We start from the raw sequence: 22,489 nt of genomic DNA on the forward strand, positions 1-22,489 counted from the left end.
CACGCTGCCGCTGCATCCTGTCCCGTCGCCTCACCGTACCACCGCTGCCTCACCGTTTCCCGCAACCGCGGTGCCGCGGGTCGCCGGAGCTCCGTGGATGTCTAACATGGATGCAAGAGAGAAAAAGAGGAGAAATTAGTCACTGACATATGGGGCTCATATGCCAGGGTGCAAGGGCAAGGTTTACAGTGAAACTGCTACAAGGGCACACCTGAATAGGGAGAGATCTTTTGGGAGACTGCTGCAGATGCTATAGCCCGCTTTGAAAAAAACAGAAAAAAAATTGAGACATGTCGTTTTCCCAGTTTATTTCCAAACCTCAAAATCACGCAACCACACCACATCGTTCCAAATGCCGGCTCGTCTTCCACAGTCCGGCCCGCCTTGGGAAACGCCGCCCCGGCCGTCACCTCTTTCAACCCCTTCCTCCCCCTCCTCTCTCCACCGCCTCCCACTTCCGCCGCGCCTGCGCCTGCGCCTGCGCGTGCTCCTTGTTAAATTTAGCAATGCCTCCTCTCCACCCATTCCCGCGCGCCTTCCCCGTCCCACCCCAGCCTCCTCCACGCCCCGTCGCCTCCCCGCGAAACAACCACCTCCACCGTCGCCGCCTCCCCGCCCATAGGAGGGTGACCTCGCGTCTGCCCCCTTTCCAGACGGTGCCTTGCCGTGGCGTTTGCGGGGGCCGCCGGGGCTTGGTCCGCCTCACCTGATCCACTCCAGGTTTGTTTGTGCCTCTTCCCCCGGCGATCGGTCACCCCTGCTAGCCTGTTCCAATGTGCTAGATATATCAGTAAATTCCGGATTAAACCGGAGTTTTTTTTTTAATTCCAATGCGTTGCAAAATGCAAGGTGTGAACGACATGTCTGCTTGGTTTGGCGCTTCAATTTGATTGGTTTTGAGTATGTTCCTTCGCGATTGTTCGGTGCTTGCATACATGATCAGACACGCTCACATGCTAGTTTGACACAGCGTTGTTATGTTCAGAGAAAGTTCTCAGCTAGGCCTTTGCTATTTCAGAGAACGGATCACGGATTTTATAATTGTATTGTACATCTGTATGCCTGTCCGTGACAGTTGTGTAACTTCTGAGCTAGGAGTCTGAGATACATGACTTCATATAGTCAACTTGTCTGTATGTGCATGTTCTGCCTCCAAATTACACTTCTTGCATATTCATGGATATGCATATTTATGTACTAAATTTATTTTAAAATGGCATATGTGATAGTTTGAGAACTGTGGTGTATATACACAACTTATAAGGTAACAATGTTAATATAATGATCAATACAATTGTATTTTCATTCTTGTACAAATCCATTATTATTACGTAAAATAATGCATTATTACTATTTTAGACATTGTCGACTGAAACAATGTAATATTTCTTCAAAATGATGTATCATATAAGAAGGCTATATAACCAGGAATACAGAATTAGCAATGGTTATGACAGCAAAAAGTTCTTCAGTTTTTTTTATTTCTTCCTGGGAAGTTGATTAATGCCTCTTATCATGATCATTGTGAAGGTGTTGTTTTGTTTGGAATTATAATGCACCATTTGGTCTTCCAAATTCTACTTCTAGAGTTAAATGATTCTACTATTGCACATTCTTACTGTAATAATGAACTATTTTGTGAAGTTTCAGATGAACTCCAGGTCATACAACAAACTGGACACCGCGAATGACAAAATGGATTTTAACACCCGTGGAAATACCGCGTTCAATGGCACCTTAGACCGGAATCAATCAGGTGTATCTGCCAATCCATCCACAGCATCCAAACCAGCTGCACACTCGCAGATCCCAATGGACTTCAGCACTCGTGGAAATACAGCGTTCAATGGCGCCTTAGACCGGAATCAACCAGGTGTCTCAGCCAATCCATCCACAGCATCCAAACAGGCTGCACACTCGCAGATCCCTTCCGATAAGAAACCACGTCCCAAGAAAGAAGATTTTGCTGACAAAGGAAACCCGAACCACATGACAAAACGCCTCGTTAATCCTGCAGAGAGCCCTGTGCTGACACCAACAAAAGCAGCATCCAAAGGCATGAACAGTAATACACAAGAGAAACTTAGTGATTCCGCTCTAACCATTCCTCAAGGTAGCGCTGACAGTCCAAGAAGTAACAGCTTGGATAGCTGCATGTCCGGCCATGTCAAGCATCACACCGGAGGGGACTGCCGATGGGAGGCTGTCCAGTTGGCCACCTCCAGGGACTCCCCTCTCAGCCTAGTCCACTTTAGACTTCTGAAGCGCCTTGGATACGGGGACATTGGCAGTGTTTACCTTGTGGAGCTCAGGGGTACAGACACGTTCTTCGCGATGAAGGTGATGGACAAGGAGTCGCTCATCAGCAGGAACAAGCTGATCAGGGCGCAAACGGAGAGGGAGATACTCGGCCTTCTCGATCACCCTTTTCTGCCCACGCTGTACACTCATTTCGAGACCGACAAGTTCTACTGCCTTGTCATGGAGTATTGCTGCGGCGGTAATCTCCATTCGCTTCGGCAGAAGCAGCTGCACAAGCACTTCTCCGAGCAAGCAGCCAGGTTGGTTCACTTCAGAGTTCAGATTGTTGTATTTAGTACTACCTTGTTATTGGTACTCGATTCCGGTTCGGTGTTTGTGCGATGACATGTATATAGCTCAATTGCTCATCATAATTCTCTTTCCCTGGTTGTTTTTGCCTAGATTTTATGCCTCTGAGGTGTTGCTCGCACTAGAGTACCTCCACATGCTAGGCATTGTGTACCGAGACCTCAAGCCGGAGAACGTGCTCGTCCGAGACGGGGGGCACATCATGCTGTCCGACTTCGACCTGTCGCTGCGGTGCTCGGTGAGCCCGATGCTCGTCAAGTCGTCTTCGGTGCACGCAGGCCCCAACGGCATCGAGAAAGGGCTGGCCAACACGGAGGGCGTGAGCAACGGGTGCATCCAGCCGTCGGCGTTCTTCCCGCGGATGCTGAGCATGAGCATGAGCAAGAGGAACCGCAACAAGACCAAGTCGGACCTCAGCCTCCACGGGCTGCAGACCATGGAGTTCAACGCGGAGCCGACGGACGCGCGGTCCATGTCGTTCGTGGGCACCCACGAGTACCTGGCGCCGGAGATCATCCGAGGGGAGGGCCACGGCAGCGCGGTGGACTGGTGGACCTTCGGCATCTTCCTCTACGAGCTGCTGCACGGCATGACGCCCTTCAAGGGCAACGGCAACCGCGCCACCCTGAGCAACGTGGTGGAGCAGCCGCTGCGGTTCCCGGAGAGCCCGCCGGTGAGCAACGTCGCGCGGGACCTCATCCGGGGACTGCTCACCAAGGACCCCCAGAAGAGGATCGCAACCAAGAGGGGCGCCACCGAGATCAAGCAGCACCCGTTCTTCGAGGGCGTGAACTGGGCGCTCGTCAGGAGCGCGCACCCGCCGTCGGTACCGGACCCCGTCGACTTCAGGCAGTACCTAGGCAAGGAGAAGAAGGCGGCAGAGCGTGGCCTTGGCAACGTTCCGAGCAGCTTATCGGCTGGCGCTGTTGCGGCAGCCAAGACGGGCTCCGGCCAGTTCGAGTATTTCTAGAGCTGCATCGGGTTTTTTGAGTGCTTGTAGGACTACTGGACACCATAGATACAGATACCCCGTGTTCGTATATCACTGTATAAACCCTCCTGTACTGTACTGTGGTGATTTCCGTTATATACCTGATGAGATGTCTCATTTGCTAACGGCTGCTAACTGAACTATCAAGTTTTGTACCTCTGCTCGTAAGCCAGTTGTGAGATGCAGACATTCTTTTATAGTTAGATTAGATAGATTAGATGGAAACATGTCTGCTTAAATCTTTCTAAGCTGAAAGCTGAAGACTGTGCACATGACTGAACCTGTAATATCCTTGTTTTTGTTTTGCTATTTACTTTTGATTAATCAGGCTGAAACATGAAACATAAAATAAACATCGAGTTGTGCTGGTCATCAAAGTGGCACATGCATGTTCTATTCACACTTGCAGAGGCAACTGAAGCTAAGTGCAGCACGCACCAAGCATGTATAAAACCACAAAGTGGGGTAGACATATAACGTGGCGAAATTTCATCTTCCAGAAACGGCAAGTGCTAAGCTACAACCAATTCATCTACGGTCATACCATCACCCCTAGAGTTATTCCATACCTTCCGTGTGGATTGTGATTTACACACCCTTTTTCTTCCAAGCTACTCCCTAAGTAGGTGAATTTAGCAATGGTCAGGTCTGGCCCAAGCTGGTAGACGCGATCTCATCTGCGGCTGGCGTGTCTCCCTTCAGTTCCGGCGCTTGAGCTCTGTTCTTAGCCAACTCCTTTGCGAGAAGTTCGGTGTGTGCATCCAGGGACTTCTTGAAACCGGCAAAGCACTTATCACAGGCGTACTTCGCGCCATCCCTGACCGATGATCCGACGATAATGCCAGACGCGTATGCGCTGCATGCGTCCAGGATGGCACGCTCCCGCTCGTGGAAATGGTGCACGACAAGGGTCTCAAAATGCTGCACCGGGTGAAAGGCTTGTAAGAATGAATTCAGTGGCATGAAGAACAATGCACACGCCGTACAAATCTGAAGGATGTATTTTTTGCTATGTGCTACAAACCAGTTCCACTTGGGATGGGACCTCGGTTTTCTTTAGAAAATACTGGTGCACAATGGTGGTGATATTTCAGAAACTGATTTTTCTTGCTCTATTTGTTCAACATTCCATAAATAAAAGTATAACATGTTATGAAGATGTGAAAATTTTGAACTTGGTAATTTCATGTCACAACTCACAAGAAAAAATTCCTCTCTCTATGGGTGCAGATTGTCTAACTTCACAGAGCCGACTTATCACAGCTAAAAAGGAATTAAGGAGATGGCAGGTACAATTGTTACAAGAGAAACAAAATTCAGCTATTAGGGTGTCCCAGTAATCTGTGATTGTTTCTCAAATTGTTCAGAATAAAAAGAATTTACGCTTCCATATTCAGCGTAAAAAATGAAAACACAAATGATTTGATTTACTTATGTATCGTAGGAGCTTATTCTAACCCAATATGCATCTATGCAGTTTATTTCCAGGACGGGTATCAGCAATTTTGTAACCATGGCAACTGAGAATCTTCTTTTACGCCATGAAGAGTAATCAGGACATCTTTTTACCATGGCAAGAAATGAGGGTTCTGTAATTACCTTTGGAGGGTTCCGAAGTGAATACAACATAGTCTTGCAGGATAGTACAAACGCAGTCTGATTATATGCCATGGAATGCTTTTCACCAACAGGTGTATTAACTGTGTTTTTGTAGCCTGGCTCATTAAAGTATGGTTTATCATTCAACACAAGGCCCTGAATGGAGATCAACACCTGCAACATGGTGGAATTTGACTTGCTCCACTTCTCACATCCAGAACCCCACCAAGTGTTCAGTAGGCTAAGGCACACCTTTCCACTCTCATACAGGTTTGGATTTAGCCGAAGCCCACCTGAATGGTAGTACACTTTCTGTGCATATTGGATAGGTAATTGTTAAGAGATTGCATTTGTGGTGATAAAGTTGAAAAAGAAGGGGGAGGTGGGTGTGAAGTGCCTACTTACCGGTGGACATCGCGGGTACTCAGGAGGGAAACGAACATCAAAGAAGAAAAGACCGTCATGATATGGAGTTCCAGAAGGCCCAACAATAGCAGCCCTTAGCAGATCAATCCTGTCCTCATAAACTCTAACATATATAGATCCTGCATAATTTGAAACCAAATTGAGACCACCACTATGATAGGAAAGGAGTTCTAAAATAATCATGAGTTGTTAATAAAAAACTGATTTCAGGTGTAAATCCTCTAAAAGAAAGACTGCAGTGCAAATATGACATGAGTCGCTGACACATTAAGTTAGGCTAAGTTATATGACAACATGATTTGACAGTTGCTAAATTTTTTCATTTTTCCCATTCTTCTCCAAGTATATCGAATGATACTATCTGACACGGTATATCCAATATGATAGGAAAGGAGTTCTAAAATAATCATGAGTTTTTTAATTGTTGCATTAGGGGCTTATTGCAGGAGTGCACCCAAACGCCGGCGTACATACAAGATGTTGCCAGAAAAGGGCCAAGAAATGCAGAGAACGTTGACTATATGGAAACAATAGTAGCATCCACTAAAGTTTCTATAGTTACAGACTGGGGGGACACTAGTACATACAAAAATGGCATCAAGGAATTCTTCCACTGGGGGGACATTAGTAAAAGCACGCACAACTCAATCTAGTTTAGAAGGATCAATGAGCATATCCTAATAAAGTTCAGATACGGTGTTGTGAATGTGATACTACGTTGAAGTCAACAAATATTTAGCATACTATATTTAGCAGGTCAAATTAATAAGAAATCAGCACAAACAACAGTTTGATGACAATAATAAAGGACCTTTGGATGCTTTCAGTATTCACCATCAATGTCATGATAGTTGGATGATAAAAAATATATACTTGATTTCGTCATAAAGAAATATATGTACCAACCAGGTAGATCTCTCTGTAGAAGCTTCCATTCATTTTGGATTGTTTTCGTCCAATCTTTGCTTGTCTGGTCACATATTGGTGGCAGGAAATTAATTCACAGTTGAACCTTATAGAGATAGAGTTCAAAAGAGGACATAGCATACCTTCCCTGGTGAGGTCTTTGCATAGTGGTGGTCAGAGTAATCTTGAACAACGTCAAATTGGTTAAATAACTTCTGATCCTTATTTTTAGATCCATCTACGGCCTTTATCGTCGATGAGATGTTACTTGAACATTCAGGTTCATGTTTTTGCAGTGACAGCACATTACCAGACCCACTTGAACAGGGATCCAAAAGAATGTTACTTGTAAGGACATTTACAGTGGAGTGTGGAGCAGCACTAGCACCTGAATCCAGAAGATTATGACCTAAGTATGAATGTTATCACCACATATGTACATACTTTTCGAGTTTAGGACAGATACAGAGGGGGAGAAACTCGACCAACAGGCACTAGCAACTACAGCATTTTAATTTAGAATAACAAGCCTGTACAGGATGGGATCCCATCTAATGCAGCCAAGATCACTCATCTCGTTGGGGGGCACAGCAACAATGCCTATGTGGTTCCTCCATCACATGGATTGCCCATCATCAAGGATAAAAGACACATTCCAAAAATTAACTAGTAGCTGGTTATCAGCTTTCTTAACGGTGCTATCCCTGCCAATTGCAAAGTATAGTAGTATTTCTTTGCTGGGAGCACTAACATCAAGGTTTCATTAAAAATGGTCTGAAATCTCTACCAGTTCAACGACAAGTTACTGCCATTTCATTAATGCCTGCTCTCATTCCTAATGAAAGCCAGCTAATTGTCATGTTAAATTTAGTGAAAGCAAGACGCCGTTTTAAAGGAATGGTACAGTGTAAAATCTACGTAACATTAAGCTAATAGTTGTAATTTCCTCAAGTATGAAACAATACATGTACTCCCTCCGTCCGGAAATACATGTCGGAGAAATGCATAAAAATGAATGTATCTAGAACTAAAATACGTCTACATACATCCATTCCTCCGACAAGTATTTCCGGACGGAGGGAGTAGTATATCCCTGACATCCAGCCCTTGTTTACACAGAGCACTAAACTAATTGCTTCCTTAAACCAGTGATACAGACTCCTATATTTCTAAGAGGCTGCATTTTCTTCAGATAATGGAAGTACAACCACTGAAGTAGCTGCATCGCGCATCTACTTTTGCATGTAGTAAGAATGACATAAGTATTTTATAGTCAAGAGTCACAACTCAGATACCCATTTGAGGGCTGTAATCAGTACTGCAAGTGAAAACTAAATTGTAATAGATATTTCTCAGATAGTACTATCAGATGCCATTTAAAGTAAAAAAAAAAACAATCAGGAGGCACAAACAGAACATTTCAAAATTTAACATTGGTCATCCGAAGCTACCTTGCCAAAGAGGGTCGATGGACTTGCCTGCATAAATAGAACCATTCATTAGAACATTCAGGGAAATAACAAGTTCTATAAAATGTTTTTCCAACAAATAATTGGCTTGATATAACAAACTCCAAAACATCATCGATCATCACAGACATGCATTCATATGCCAGTTTATATCCAACTAAAATACAGTAGCATTCAGATTCTATCGATGATATCGTACTTCAGTAGCTCCAACACAATCAAGACAAATAAGTGTATAAAGATTTAAACATCCTGACATAACTATCTGGACCATACAATAGCCTCTAATTATTCTGTTATTCCAACAAATTACGACTGCCCCATTGGTATGCAGTTTCACCAAGAACACACACATGCATCATCATTATCCAAAAAAAGAAACACATGGTTATCGGATGAGACCACCATTGGACAAACCAGGTTATTGTTTTAAAGAGGGCAAGGGGTATCCTATCCAGTGATCATGTGATGCATCCCCGCTGACAAATAAACCAAGTTAACCAGGGAAGGTATATCATCACCTTTTTTGTTGGAATTCTTCTTCTTTTTCTTGCCAACTCCAAAGAATTGAAGCAGCTTCTTGAGAACCATCCTCTAATCCAATCCAGCCCACAGAGAAAGCACCTGAAAAGCATGAAACGCCATTGGATTTGGAACCAACAGCTAGAAAGAAAGATGACGCAATTAGGCGGATAACAGATGTAAATCAAGGCATGCGCATGAACGACATATATGCATGAAAGTGAAGAACATGATAATCTTGGACAGGAGGAACTCTTTTTTTTCCACTTGGTTGATTTCTTGTTCCCCTTTTCCCTTTATTTAAGGAAGAACTCATGTTCGTCGGCCCCGGTGAGTTGTTTATATGTAGTACAATACAAAACACAGGCACTCCAATCAGTGCAGGAGTGACGCCATGGTCGGGCCAATGGACCCACGACACGACCAAACCCAGCAACAGACAAAACGAAGCAAAGCACGCAAGAACATCACACCATGGGGGCAAAGAGTATCATTGCATCATGATAATAACCCCACAAAGCCAGAAAGAAAACGAAAGATGATCGCAGAATCTCGGGGGCATCCCTCCCTCCTCCTTCTCCTCCCCAGATCGCACAATCAATCAAAAGAGTATAGAACCATGGCGAGGGACTGAAGAAAGAAGCGAGCAAACCAGCACGATCAGGGAGGAGAACAGAGCAGAGCAGAGCAAGAGGGAGTCGGAGGAGCAGACCGGAACCCTCGCCTGCTCCGTCGGTCCTGGCGCCACCGGTCGCCGGGGAAGTGGGGGGAAGCGCCGAAGGGGAACAGTCAGTAGTAGTGGTGCAGTCGCCAGTAGTAGGCGAGAAAAAGGGCGAGGTGAGGTGCAGGAAGGGGAGGAGACGGTCGGTCTCAGGGCGGGGGTGGGGGTGGTGGCTGCGTGCGCGAGCCCGAGCCCGGGTTTGCAGGGAGGGGAACCCGGGGTCACACCACACGGATGGGGAGGGCTTGCGTGCCGGGGAGGCAAAGCTCGGCCCCAACCGGCGCTTTTGCCTGCCCCGCATCCGCCCCGCAAGACCAGACCAGACGGACCGACCCCAAGCACGGTGCACCGCGTCCCCCTCTGCAACCGCAAGCACCATGCCATACACCATACGCATATTTGGCATCGTGGCCGTGATTAGGGGCGCGCGTCCGGTGATTCTCCTGCTCGTTTTGGGAGGGATGGGATGGCATGCCTTTCCTTTTCCCTGAAACTCTGAAAGGAAGCGACAATGGCGAAATCCGGCATGTGATCTGTAGCCCTGCTCCTAGGGCCCTGTGCTATGCTAGGTAAAAAGGCCGGGAATCTCGCGTGAATACAGGAGTGGAAAGTGCCAACCTGCCCGCGATTCTATATATATGCGGGCTCGGCAAGATAAGCACGAGATAAGAAGAAGACGGGACGTGGAAACGGGAAATGGAAACATTTTCTCTTTTTCGGGAAAAGAGAGGCACGCATGGACGCATCCAGCCGAACATCACACGCACGCACGCAGCTTGGCTTTCGTCTGACGGAAGACATGACCAAGCCCGGAGCGTGGACCGGTCGTCGGCTTGGGACACTTCAGTCCAGCGATCACTGTCGCACAACGATGATAGGCATAGTACTGATCCTGCACTCTCTTCAGCCCACCCATCTTTTTCAACACATATCCTGCGCTCTTTGACAGAGAAAGAGAAGAGAGTTCTGAGAGGAGAGAAGAGAGAGAGTTACTTGTATTTTACGACTCTCTTCTATCTCTTTAATTAACTTTGTGTAGTCTACTTTTCCACGGGTTATTCTCGTAAAATTGCATGGAGGTGCTTGTAGGCAACCTCAAGGATAAAATTGCTAAAAAAAATCAGGGTAAGAGCAACTCCAACCCGTTTTCATTCGGGTCGGCAGGTGCGTCCATTGAGAGGCATACACATTTTTTGCCGACGTGCCCGACACTGACGTAATTAAGCATAATTATACCTAAATGGCCGGTCAAACGCCGGCCAAAGTCCACTTAAACATACAAAAAATTAAAAAACTCTAATAAACGCCCACACGCTGCCCTAGTAGACGGCCTTGCCCTTGCCCTTGTTGTCATCGCCGTCACTGCCGGTGAGGTCGATGAAGACGGGAGGCGGCCCAGCCCTACCGAACGTGGCTTCATAGGCCGCCAGGACAGCCTCCTCCGGCATTTGCTACGGCGGCAGCATTGTGGCGAGGCGGGCGCGCTCCTCCTCCTCCTCGCGCCGCAGCTGCTGCTCCCGACGCATCTGCTACTCGGCGTCGGCCCCCTCCTTCGCGATCCAATGCGCCTTCCAACACTCAAGGTGGGCCGCCTCCTCTTCCAGCATGGAGGCGAAGTAGCAGGGAGGCGCGCTCACCCACTCGCGGAGCTGGCCGATCCACGAATAGGACTCCTCAGACCAAGTAGGGGGTGGCGGTGACCACTTCCACGTGGGCGTTGGCTCGCGCTCCGGCTCGGCCTTTGGCTCGACGAGGGTCGGCGCCGGCGGCGATGGCGGCACGAACAGGGGCGCGTGGACGGAGCCCCTCGCTACGCACAGAGCAAGGGCTTGCCTAGTCTAGTGGTGGGGGTGGCTTATATCCTATCCCAATGGGCGTCCTCCTCGAGCCGGCTCACCTCCAGCGCGTGCTGCAGGGCCTCCTCGAGGGTGGCTTGGTAGTCCACCTCCATCTGCTCTACCTCCGGTTTTACCCGCAGGGCCGCCGGTGGAACGTCGTGGTCGATGTGGGCGCCGAGGCGACACTCCTCCTCGTGCTCTAGCGCAAACCAACGCTCCCAGTTGGGAGAGTCTGGCGCGTAGGCATGTACGGCGCGCTGCTCCGGCGCAAGGAGCTCACGCCGCCGGGAAACCTCCTCCGCGTGTGCCCTCGCGGGCCGTGTCGTAGGAACGATTCCGATAATAGGAAGGGGTATGGTAAAGGAGCATGAGCTATCGAGATGCAAATGGGTGACACAGTGGTTTTAGCGAGTTCGGGCCTCTCATAGTGGAGATAACAACCCTACGTCTCGTGCTCCGGAGAGGCTTTCTTTTATCTGTCATGAACACGGAGTTACATGGTGTATTTGAGAGAGGGGGAGGAGAACGGATCTCCGTAGTCCTGAGACTAATGGCAAGAGAGATGAGAGCGAGGGGAAGAATGAGCCTGCCTAGTCTAGTGGTGGGGGTGGCTTATATAGAGTGCCCCCCCCCTCACCTCCTATGTTACAAAGTGGGGCATTGATGCTGTAAAGTCAGATGATGCTTCGACTGCCTTGTCGACTGTTGGTCTTCACATATCCGAGTGAGCCATACGACCGAGTGGTTGACTGCCTTCCGAGTGAGCCATACGACCGAGTGGTTGATTGTCTTCCGAGTGGACGGTATGATGATATGTCAGAGTGGATAGTACGTCTGTATGAGATTTATCAGGACCCACATGATGTGTGGACCCCATGCTTTACGATATTTCGACCCTTCGTGGGCCTACCTGTTATGTGTATCCCCAACAGACCACAGCGCCACCGGGATGGGGATGCGCTGCGGGTCCAAATACCAGCTGTGCGACAAGTTCACATCAGGATACGGCAGGGGTTGGCAGTGCTCCCAGTGCCACCGCGCCTGGTGGACTGGGATGTACAACCGCTCCTGCTCCCGTGGTGGCGTGCCGCGTCTAGCCGGCGGCGGTGGAGGAGGGAGCCCGCGGGAAGAGCTCACTCCGGCGCTGAACCTCCCCTTCCTCCCTCCCCCTGAAGATGCCCACGGCTTTGCTAGGGTTTGGGGTTGGCTAGCTGGCTAGGGTTTCCTGGTCGCCGCCGAGGGAGCAAAGGTGGCAAGATGTGGACGGGAGGAGTGGATGAGGCCGGCCCCGCCACACGTGTCCATTAAAAAGGCAGCCATACGGCCATGCACACACTGCCAGGTGGGCCCTCAGTAGGTGGCCGCATTAATTATGACTGCTTGGGTTGTTGGCCGACCGACATGTGGGGCCGCGGCGGACATTGAGGGGACGACACCGAGGGGACGCGTATTTGGGCTAGAAAGGGGTCCGCATGGACGCGAAGCAGACCAGTTTTGGGAATGGGGCGGCGCGTTGGGCCATCGTTTTTTTCGCGGTGACCCAAACGTGAGCGGACGAAATGAGTCGTCCGATTGGAGTTGCTCTAAAAGTGTTAAATACGGTCGAACAATCTAGAGGTAAGACTTCCTCGATAAATGGAGGCTCTGTGTGTAGCCAAACAACAATGCTTCGGCTGCAAACAGTATCCGGCTCCTTCATGATGGTGGGCGGCTGTGCTAGCTTGTCTATGCCTGGTGGCTGTGGCATGGCTTGGCAGTGTGGCGGGGGCTGCAGGTAGCTCGTCACGGAGGGTTACGGGAGTAGCCCCCCCCCGAGGAAAAGGCGGCCATGCACACACTGTTAGTTAGGCCCTCGGTAGGTGGCCGCGTTAATTATGACCGCTTGGGTTGTTGGCCGATCGACATGTGGGGCTGCAACAGACGCTGAGGGGACGACACCGAGGGGACGCATATTTGGGCCAGAAAGGGGTCCGCGCGGACGCGAAGCGAACCGGTTTTGGGAATGGGTCGGCGCGTTGGGCCATCATTTTTTCCGCGGCGACCCAAACGCGAGCGGACGAAATGAGTCGTCTGGTTGGAGTTGCTCTAAAGGGTTAAATACGGTCGAACAATCTACAGGTAAGACTTCCTCAACAAATGGAGGCTCTGTGTGTAGCCAAACAACAATGCTTCGGCTACAAATGTATCCGGCTCCTTCATAGTGGTGGGGCGGCTGTGGCGTGGCTTGGCAGTGCGGCGGGTTACGGGAGTAGCCCTCCCCCCCCCCCCCGGGAAAAGGCGGCCATGCACACAATGTCAGGCGGGCCCTCGTTAGGTGGCCGCGTTAATTATGACCGCTTGGGTTGTTGGCCGATCGACATGTGGGGCCACGGCGGACGCTGAGGGGACGACACCGAGTGGATGAAAGGGGTCCGTGCGGACGCGAAGCGGACCGGTCTTGGGAATGGGTCGGCGCGTTGGGTCGTTGTTTTTTTCCGCGGCGACCCAAATGTGAGTGGACGAAATGAGTCGTCTGGTTGGAGTTGCTCTAAAGGGTTCAATACAGTCGAAAAATCTAGAGGTAAGACTTCCTCGATAAATGGAGGCTTTGTGTGCAGCCAAACAACAATGCTTCGGCTGCAACTGTATCCAGCTCCTTCGTGGTGGTGGGGCGGCTGTGCTAGCTTGGCTATGCCTGGCGGCTGTGGCGTGGCTTGGCAGTGCAGCGGGGGCTGCAGGCAGCTCGCCACGGCGGGTTACGGGAGTCCCCCCGGCTTCGGTGTTGCAAGGAGAGCTTGTGGTGGTGCAACATGAGGTGGGTGGCGGATCTGCAGGTTCTGGCGGATCAGGCTCATTGGTTTCTCTAGCCGGCGGTGATGATTGTTGTGTCTCCTACGTCGTGGCTGCTTCGTGAGAGGTGTGCAGGCTCGGCAGAGGTGCAGTGCGTGGGGTGTGGTGTTCGGCGGTGATCCTGGTGAAAGCTTGCTGGGCTTTGGCTGCCCGATGGCGTCAGCTTCTGTGGACGTCGTGTTACCTCATCGGAGGCATCGTCGTGGAGTTTACCCCTGCATACCCTCGAATCCAGGTCTTCAGGTGAAAGCCTAAGGCCCCACCGGGTTGGGAGACGCCATCGACATTGTCGCTTCCCTCTTTGGGGCGTCATGTTGAAAAGTTTTGGATCCCGTTTGCGTGCTCCAGGGGGCGGATGTTCGCGACATTGCGGTCGGCAGGTGTCCCTCCGGTGATGCAGAGGTTTATGCGGCTTCCTGTTTGTGGCAACGATGGCGGCTTAGGTGGAGTCAGGGTTACAGTTGTGCTCTGGTAGTCGGCCTCTTCCGTCGTGTTCAAGGGGTTGCTGTGTCTCACTTTGTCTCTATGAAAGTCAGAGCTACTGAGGAGGAGCTTGCGGTGACAATGACACGAGGTGGGTGGTCGATTTCGGCGCTGGCTCGGCATAGGCCCAACACTTTTCTCTTGCAATGCTTGTCGACAAAGTTGGAACTGCCTGGTCGTCAGTTGACTGTTTGGCTTCGATCAGCGCAGGCCTTAGTGCTTGTTTGCGGTGCAAGCTAGTTGGTGGTCGTCGATGATGAAGTCTGAGTCGCCTTCGCAGAGGTGTGATGACAATGCCACCGGGTTGCAACCTTAACGACGTTTTTCTCTTCGAAGGCGTGTGTGCGTTCTTGCGTAGGCTACTAGTTCGCCCAGGGTGCCTAGATTTTGTGGGCGTGTTGTGACAGTTTTTGCCCTATTTTTCATTAATTAACCGGCCAACTTTCTTCTTACTTAATGAATTCGAGATCCTTTGGGGTCAACTTTTAAAAATGCTACATTCAGCGTGCTTGTAACTCACCAAATGAACAAATCATGTTTAAAACTTCACAAACTGTCTTGAGTTGCACACACAAAAGAAGTCAATTCGTGCTGCTCATCAAAGCGGCACAGGTTCTATTGCCATCTTTATGCAGGCACCGAAGCTAGTGTAACAAGTTTCTACCAACATGTATTGCACTAAGGTTGCATGCTAAAACCACAAAAGTGGGTAGACATAGAAATCAAGGGGCAAATTTTCTTCATCAAATAGCTAACAAATAGCGAGCAAGTGCTAAACTACAGCCAATGGTCAGGTGTCTTCTGAAACACGAGAAGCCTAGCTGGTAGACATGGTCTTATCTGCAGCATCCACCTCTCTCTTCAGTTGTAGCGCATGAAGTCTGTTCGCGGATAGCTCCTTCGCGAGAAGTTCAGTCTGTGCATCGAGGGATTTCTTGAAACCTGCAAAGCACTTGTTGCGGAGGTAAGTCCGGCCATCCATGACCGATGATCCGACGACCATGCCAGAAGCATATGCACGGCATGCCTCTAGGATGGCCCGCTCCCGCTCATGGAAATGGCACACAATGAGGGTCTCAAAATGCTGCATAAAAGGAAAAACGAACTGTAACAATGAATTCAGCGCCCTAAAGAAATAGGTGTACACTTCATAGAGGTATGTTCAACTTTCCATACAAGCATACTGTTCATAAGAGGTGTACACTTCTTAATAGTGCAACTAAAATGAGCAAAACTTGGAGTTGGTAATTTCACGTCACAACTCACAAAAACATCTCCTATATGGGTTGGGAGTACTGCGCCACTAAAAAGAGTTTATGGAGATGACAAGTACAATTATACAAGATATTCATCAAATTAATCAGTATTAAAATGAAGTTGCCTCCAAGTTCTCTCTTCTCTGTAAGAAATAAAAACATTAAAGATTCGATTTAGTTAACTATGGTAGGAACTGGTTTAAACATAACACTGAATTTAGATGCTTTTGGATCTATGCAGTTTTTTCTGAATGCGTGTGAGCAATGTTCTAACCGTGAAAACTCAAATCTTCTTTCACAGCATGGAGACCACCAAAGACACCATTTTTACCCTGGCAAGAAATGAGGATTCTATACTGACCTTTGGAGGCTTATGAAGTAAATACAACATCAGCTTGCAGGTTAGGACAAATGCAGTCTGATTATATCCAAGGGAATGCTTTTCTTTAGAGCTAAAGATGACTGGCTCATTAAAGTATGGTTTATCATTCAACACAAGGCCCTGGATGGAGACCAACACCTGCAGCATGGTGGAATTTGACTTGCCCCACTTCTCAGATCCAGAACCTAACCAAGTGTTCAGCAGGCTGAGGCAAACTTTACCACTCTCATACAAGTTTGGATTAAGCCGAAGTCCACTCGAATGGAAATGAACTTTCTGTGCACATTGAATAGGTTTCTGTTAAGATATTGCAATTTTGGAAGACCAGTGTGAAGTGGTAAAAACAAGGGGAAGGCGGCTGTGAAGTGGTAAACATACCGGTGGACATCGCGGGTATTCAGGAGGAAAACAAACATCAAAGAAGAACAGACCATCATGATATGGAGTTCCAGCAGGCCCAACAATGGCAGCCCTAATCAGATCAATCCTATCTTCATAAACTCTAACATAAATAGATTCTGCATATTGAAACAAAATTCAGATCCAAGTGTTGTTAATACAAGAAATCAACTGATTAAGGAGCTAAAAGAAAGACTGCAGTTGCAAATATGAAATGACACATGTGTTGACACTAGGACCCCCCATACTACCCATTAGTTTAGGAGTTGTGAGTAGTTCCCAGTTTTCCCATTCATTTCAAATATAAATGATTAGTTTCTGAACATGATATATCCACTATGACAAGATAGCATAGAAAGGTGTCAACAATCCATTATGAGAAACTGTATGAAAGGGCCAATAAATGCAGAAAATGATGGTTGTATAGAAACAACAGTATATCCTTTGAAGTTTCTATAGTGGCAGTCTGTAGGACGTTAGTATAAACAAAAATAGCATCAAGGAATATTTAAATAATTTGAGCATGAATTGTGTCAAGTTTGAACTGAACAACCATCAAAACTTTCAGAGTTCAGCTACTCAAGGTAGAATGTACGGATACTACCTTGAAGTTAATACAAATTTAATATACTTTACTTTTAGCAGGAAAATTAATAAGATATAATCGGCATACACAAAGTGCAGAGAATGATGAATGATTGACTGCATGGAAATAATAGTACCATCCTTTAAATTTTATATAGTTAAAGTAGGGGGCGGGGGGCATTCATACGCACAGAAATGGATCATGATTTTTTTAACACATTGAGGCAAACATGAATAATGCCACGAGTTAATGTGGGAATCAACAGCCATTTTTAAAACTCCCACCCGTACAATCAAGTTAGAAGAATCAATGAACATATCGTTATCAAATTGACATAGTCTGATCAAAACAAGCATACCAATTTTATCATATAAAGATATTACATATGTACTGACCAGGTAGATCTCTCTGCAGAAGCTTCCATTCATTTTGGATTGTTTTCGCCCAATCTTTCGTGGTCTGGTCACAGATAGGAGGCGGGAAATTAGTTAGCAGTTGGGCCTAACAGAAAAGAGTTCAAGAAAGGACATAGCATACCTTCCCTGGTGAAGTCTTTGCATAGTGGTGGTCGGAGTAATCTTGAACAACATCAAACTGGTTAAATGACTTGTGATCCTCATTTCCAGATCCATGTCCTTCCTTTACCATCGATGAGATATTACTCGAACATTCAGGCTCGTCCTTTGGCACTGATAGCACCGTACCAGCCCCACTTGAACATGGATCCAAGAGACTGTGACTCGCAAGGATATTAAAAGTAGAGTGTGGAGCAGCACCTGAAATCCAGTAAAACGTTGACTAACGACGTATGCTGTCACCAAACATGTACATAGAAGTTTAGGCCAGAGATATAGAATGGGATTCCATCTGATGCAGCCTATACCGAGGTTCATTGCGACAATGCCTCGGTAGTTTTCAACTCAAAGTATTGTATTTATTTGTTGTGAATAAGGTATCATTACAACTGATATTAGTGTGAAAGCACATCTCTGTGGCAGGTTAAAAATCTACTGGTTCAATCTAGTAAGTCCAGTTACCTCAATTTTCTGTATCCCTGCACCCACCCCCCAAGTGATTGCGAGCTAGTTTCCATGTTAACTTTTGTGAAAGTTGGATGCCGTTCGAAGTAATCCTACAGTGTCAATAAAACTGGTACGACATGCATAAATTAAAATATATAAATAGCTGTGATTTCCTCAGGCTGCGAATACGACATGTATAATATATGCATGTAATTCAGTCCTCATTCTGTAGATCACCAAACTAATTGCTTCCTTATACATGTGGTTACAAATGTTTTAGACAATGGAAATACAACTCCCAAGTGGCTGCACCGCATTCAGTAAGACCATGAGTAATTTATTAGTCAAGATTTTCGCAACTCCTAGATCCATTTCAGGGCTTACTTTACTCAGTAGTGAGTACTCAACCAACTGAAAGTGTCATATGCATTTTCAGATAACTGCTGATAAGGTTTATATCTAATCAGAGGGCGCATATGGAACATTTCAAGATTTTACATTTGGCATGGAAGGCTACCTTGCGAAACAGGGTTGATGGACTTTCCTGCATAAAATGATTCATTCATTTGTTAGAAGAACATTGACGAAATAACAAAAAATCATTTATTTATTACATGATGGGTTAATTAATATAACAAACTTCAGACATTGTTAACCACAGAGAGACATGGATTCATAGTGCCATTTCACGTCTAACCAAACTAAAAAAACGGATAGGTTGGCTAGGAGGGGACTGGCCAACCAAGTAATATGGCAGTGTTAAGATTCAGTCCCATGCCAGCTTGCCCAACCCTGGGTATTCCTCCATAACCAAACTCTAGTAGCACTCTAACTACACCAGGATATCATTCTTCTTACTTTTCATGTGAAAATGCATGTCCCACATCACAATGTGGCATTTGCGGCGTGTCTCTTAACCATGTACCTCCCTCCGTTCCATATTACTTGTCGCTGATTTAGTATAAAGTTGTACTAAATCAGCGACAAGTAATATGGAACGGAGGGAGTAGTAAGATATCAACTTAGAACTTGTTGGGTTCCTAAGAGTTAATCCATGCGGTTCAGTAGTTCCAACACAAGCAAGACAAATTAGTGCAAATTAAACGTCCAACCATACCATCCTGATACAACTATCTAGACCACAGAGCAAGCAGCCAAATTAACTGAAGAATTTTATCCATTACAACTGCAGGGTAGATATGCAGTCTCCCTGCACCCGGAAAACATATTCATACCAGAGTTGCTGGAAGAAAGAGTGGCAACCCCATCGGATGAGAAAAACATTGAACAAACTAGGTTATTCTCTTGAAGCATCATTAAATGAACAAAGCTCGATCGACCATGTGAATCGATAGCAGTCTACCAGTGACAAATAAATCATGTTGGATCGGGAAGGGCAGATCACCTTTCTTCTTGGAATCCTTCTTCTTCTTCTTCTTGCCTACTCCAAACAGCTGGAGCAGCTTGTTCAGAACCATCCTTCAATGTTCCAATCCACCCCACACAAAAAGCACCTGAAAAAACATGAAGCACCAACGGATTTGAAACCAATTGCTGGAAAGGTGAATAAACATGGTAACATTCACAGTATAAACCATTTCCTCTCCAGGATTAACGACCATCGGAGAAAAGAAAAACACAAATTAAGCTCAAAATCTTGGGAGAATCGCCATGGCTCGAGGAGCTCTTTCTTCTTCCTTTTTCAGAAGAAGAAATCGGGCTCATCGGCCTCACACCGGCACTCCAATCTCAATCAGTGCATGAGGGATGCCATGGTAGGACCACAAACCCATGAATGGATAAAAAAGAAAGGATGCAGGCAAGGCCGTCAGGAACCAGGAGCAGGAGTATTCCCGCATCATCAGAACCCTTACAATGCGGCGAAGGAAAGGAAAGATCCCACGATTGCCACAAAGGAAACGAAAGATCAGCGCGAGAAACCCCAAAACGATCCCGGATTGCAGGTCAACAAGAAACGTAGCGGAAGGCGAGGAAAAAACAGACGAAACCAACCAGTCGTCCTTCCTGGTGCCTGCCGCTCGTGAGCCGGGTGGAGGTCGCACCGGGGGGAGGTCGGGAGGAAGGAGGTAGGGTTTAGTAGGCAGGATTTGCGGGGTGGCGCGGCGGGGAATGCGGGTGTCACACCACACGGATGGGGAGGGTCGGAATGTGCGACTGGACTCGACGGACGTGCCAGGGGAGGGACGAACGGCGCGGGTGGAACCACACCCAGATGGCACCTATTGTGTCCGACTGATCGAGACGGCGAGAAGAGATTTTTCCCGGCACGTTCGGTGGATGCCGATTCGGGGTCTCCGGCTACGTGACGGGTCGTATTGTAGGGGGCGTGTGCTGTCGTCCGGTGGAAATCCTGCTCGTTCTGGGAGCGGATCGCGGCGAGTAATGGCAATGGCAAAGGCAGCGACTGATCTGCTGCCGTCTCGTGCCTACGCTCCCTGCCAGCTGATATGCTGGTAAATTCGTGCAAGTGCACACTGCTCCTTTCCGCGTATATGGCAGCGTGTCACATGCGCTGCGCATGCTCTGGCCTGGACTTTCGGCACCAGATCAGACCACGAATAAACACAATAATTTTTTTGATGGTGCCAATCATTCCTCCTCCGATTAAAAGAGAGCCAACCGCTACATCCATCAGCCATAGCGCCTTCCTAATTCCCATTGTATGGATACGGTGGTTCTTTCATCTATAAAACAGGATGAAAGCCCTGAGAGCATGACGCCTGCATGTGGTGTTTCCACCATTAGGGCCGATTGTGGAGCTCTCACTCTTCCTCCACCCTTGCGTAATATCCTTGAAGCGAAAACCTAAGACTTTGGTGCGGGTCAGGTCAAGCCATCGGGTCATTTCCACGTCGTCCCGCTTTTGGGGTGTTGCCTTCAAGGCCACCGTCCCTTTCACGCTCTCTTGGTGCTGGACTTACACAACATCGCACTCAGGCGGATGGCTAACTGATGGTGCGGGTGCGAATGTCATGGTTTGTTTCACATCCGGTGACGTTGTAGCTTATGTGGCAGTGATGATTGTGCCAAGAGGAGCAGGGTCGCGGCATGTCCTTCGTCGTCGGCCATTCAGCATGTTTCTAGGCATGAAACCGGATAGAGTCGTAGGGCGACGTGACAACAACGATGTCATGTGATGGTCAGGTTGAGCTATGTTGGTGCTACTTCTTTCTCCGAGGGGACTCGTCACTGAAGTGGGAGTTGGCCAGTCATGACGCGTTCGGTCGATTGTTTTGCATGGGTTGACAGGGTTCTCGTGTGTCACTCGTCTAATGGCTTTTGGTTGGTCGTCTGTGGTGAAGTTGGAGTCACTTGCTCGAGGAGAAACGATGACAATGACATTATAGACTATCTCGACTGCATTCCTCTCCTTGGCGGTGGGTGAGGATCTGGGGTGTAGTCAGATCGGTTGGATTGCCTTCATCTTGTGGGCATGTTAATGGTTCTCATCCGGTTTTCCGAAAATTACTTGCACAACTCTATTCTACTTGTACGATCGGTTGGCGTGCCCTGTCTTATGTGCATGTTCCAACGTTTTTCATTCAGCTTTCCGTAAATTAACTAGGCAACTCTCTTCTACCATTTTTAATGAATCATATACTAAGTTGTCAACTTACAAAAAAAAAATTCAAAGGATATATAACTGGGTAGGACATGGCCCTAACTTTCAAATCTGTTTAATATCACGCGTCACAACTAGTGACACTACTCGGTACTCATGACTTGTTTCTTTTCCTTTGTTTTAGCACATTATTAAGTTAAACCTGTTTTGGGTATGCCAAAAGCAGTTCCTCGTGGGTATTTTGCTCACAGTAAGTATAGGGGTCTAGGTGGAGGAGCCTAGAACGTACATGATAATTAGGTGGTGTACACATGATACGCCTATTTTGTATTACTATTTCTTATAATAAATTACTCTTTATTAATGATGTAAGTTCACCAATTTGCATGATTCTAGATGCATGTTTCCTCTTAATTTACATGTTTCCCCCAAAAAGAGAAATTGCCGGAAAGTTGTAGAAAAGGATCAAAACGAGGGCATGCAATTATTATTTCGAGCATAAAAAAGAACAAGAAACATATTTGCAATTGTCTCATGAGAAGAGGCCCAGCCTGTCTGGCACCTCTCTGGGAGAGGCCTATGGGGTCCTGATACGTCTCCAACGTATCTATAATTTTTGATTGTTCCATACTATTATATTATCTGTTTTGGATGTTTAATGAGCTTTATTATACACTTTTATATTATTTTCGGGACTAACCTACTAACCGAAGGCCCAGTGCAAATTGTTGTTTTTTTGCCTATTTCAGTGTTTCGCAGAAAAGAAATATCAAACGGAATCCAAACGGACTGAAACCTTCGGGAGAGTTATTTTCGGAACAAACGCAATACAAGAGACTTAGAGTGGACGTCAAGCAAGCAACGAGG

General features: G+C 47.3%; 3 protein-coding genes across 12 annotated transcripts; 1 reads left to right on the forward strand and 2 right to left on the reverse strand.

The window, feature by feature from the left end:
• The first annotated feature begins 442 nt into the window (after window positions 1-442).
• LOC109776212 (serine/threonine-protein kinase RHS3) lies at window positions 443-3,769 on the forward strand. 2 transcript variants are annotated; one of them, XM_020334864.4, is made up of 3 exons: window positions 443-720; window positions 1,645-2,561; window positions 2,704-3,769. In XM_020334864.4, exons 2-3 carry the CDS (start codon window positions 1,651-1,653, stop codon window positions 3,578-3,580), a joined length of 1,788 nt encoding a protein of 595 aa, XP_020190453.1. In that variant the 5' UTR covers window positions 443-720; window positions 1,645-1,650; the 3' UTR covers window positions 3,581-3,769. The 2 variants fall into 2 exon arrangements, with proteins under 2 accessions (XP_020190453.1, XP_020190454.1); XM_020334865.4 differs by having other exon boundaries at window positions 448-720; window positions 1,651-2,561.
• Window positions 3,770-4,011: 242 nt separating this feature from the next.
• Window positions 4,012-9,614, reverse strand: LOC109776213 (putative ubiquitin-conjugating enzyme E2 38). 5 transcript variants are annotated; one of them, XM_073510165.1, is made up of 8 exons: window positions 9,236-9,614; window positions 8,523-8,625; window positions 7,984-8,010; window positions 6,676-6,920; window positions 6,533-6,596; window positions 5,606-5,745; window positions 5,201-5,512; window positions 4,012-4,522 (listed from the first exon to the last, which is right to left on the reverse strand). In XM_073510165.1, exons 2-8 carry the CDS (start codon window positions 8,590-8,592, stop codon window positions 4,244-4,246), a joined length of 1,137 nt encoding a protein of 378 aa, XP_073366266.1. In that variant the 5' UTR covers window positions 8,593-8,625; window positions 9,236-9,614; the 3' UTR covers window positions 4,012-4,243. The 5 variants fall into 5 exon arrangements, with proteins under 5 accessions (XP_073366266.1, XP_073366265.1, XP_073366267.1 ...); XM_073510164.1 differs by having other exon boundaries at window positions 8,523-8,664; window positions 9,236-9,461; XM_073510166.1 differs by having other exon boundaries at window positions 9,176-9,412.
• Window positions 9,615-14,931: 5,317 nt separating this feature from the next.
• Window positions 14,932-20,345, reverse strand: LOC109776215 (putative ubiquitin-conjugating enzyme E2 38). 5 transcript variants are annotated; one of them, XM_020334870.4, is made up of 8 exons: window positions 20,053-20,345; window positions 19,445-19,553; window positions 18,557-18,583; window positions 17,555-17,793; window positions 17,413-17,476; window positions 16,411-16,550; window positions 16,012-16,308; window positions 14,932-15,478 (listed from the first exon to the last, which is right to left on the reverse strand). In XM_020334870.4, the coding sequence occupies exons 2-8, from the start codon at window positions 19,515-19,517 to the stop codon at window positions 15,212-15,214; spliced, it is 1,107 nt and encodes a 368-aa protein (XP_020190459.1). In that variant the 5' UTR covers window positions 19,518-19,553; window positions 20,053-20,345; the 3' UTR covers window positions 14,932-15,211. The 5 variants fall into 5 exon arrangements, with proteins under 5 accessions (XP_020190459.1, XP_020190462.1, XP_020190461.1 ...); XM_020334873.4 differs by having other exon boundaries at window positions 15,925-16,308; XM_020334872.4 differs by having other exon boundaries at window positions 16,171-16,308; window positions 20,053-20,272.
• Window positions 20,346-22,489: the final 2,144 nt, after the last annotated feature.

Source organism: Aegilops tauschii, chromosome 3 (assembly GCF_002575655.3).
Source record: "Aegilops tauschii subsp. strangulata cultivar AL8/78 chromosome 3, Aet v6.0, whole genome shotgun sequence".
Lineage (NCBI taxonomy): Eukaryota > Viridiplantae > Streptophyta > Magnoliopsida > Poales > Poaceae > Aegilops > Aegilops tauschii.

Bases quoted from the DNA above. Each gene is read 5' to 3' on its own strand.
- LOC109776213 (XM_073510165.1), bottom strand. From the start codon at position 8,592: ATGGTTCTCAAGAAGCTGCTTCAATTCTTTGGAGTTGGCAAGAAAAAG. The intron at 5,746-6,532 runs GTTGGTACATAT...CAAATTATGCAG, and splicing joins TCTACAGAGAGATCTACCTG to GATCTATATATGTTAGAGTT. The intron at 5,513-5,605 runs GTAAGTAGGCAC...CAATATGCACAG, and splicing joins AGTACCCGCGATGTCCACCG to AAAGTGTACTACCATTCAGG.
- LOC109776212 (XM_020334864.4), top strand. From the start codon at position 1,651: ATGAACTCCAGGTCATACAACAAACTGGACACCGCGAATGACAAAATG. The intron at 2,562-2,703 runs GTTGGTTCACTT...GTTTTTGCCTAG, and splicing joins TTCTCCGAGCAAGCAGCCAG to ATTTTATGCCTCTGAGGTGT.
- LOC109776215 (XM_020334870.4), bottom strand. From the start codon at position 19,517: ATGGTTCTGAACAAGCTGCTCCAGCTGTTTGGAGTAGGCAAGAAGAAG. The intron at 16,551-17,412 runs GTCAGTACATAT...TTCAATATGCAG, and splicing joins TCTGCAGAGAGATCTACCTG to AATCTATTTATGTTAGAGTT. The intron at 15,479-16,011 runs GTCAGTATAGAA...CCTTTTATGCAG, and splicing joins TACTTCATAAGCCTCCAAAG to CATTTTGAGACCCTCATTGT.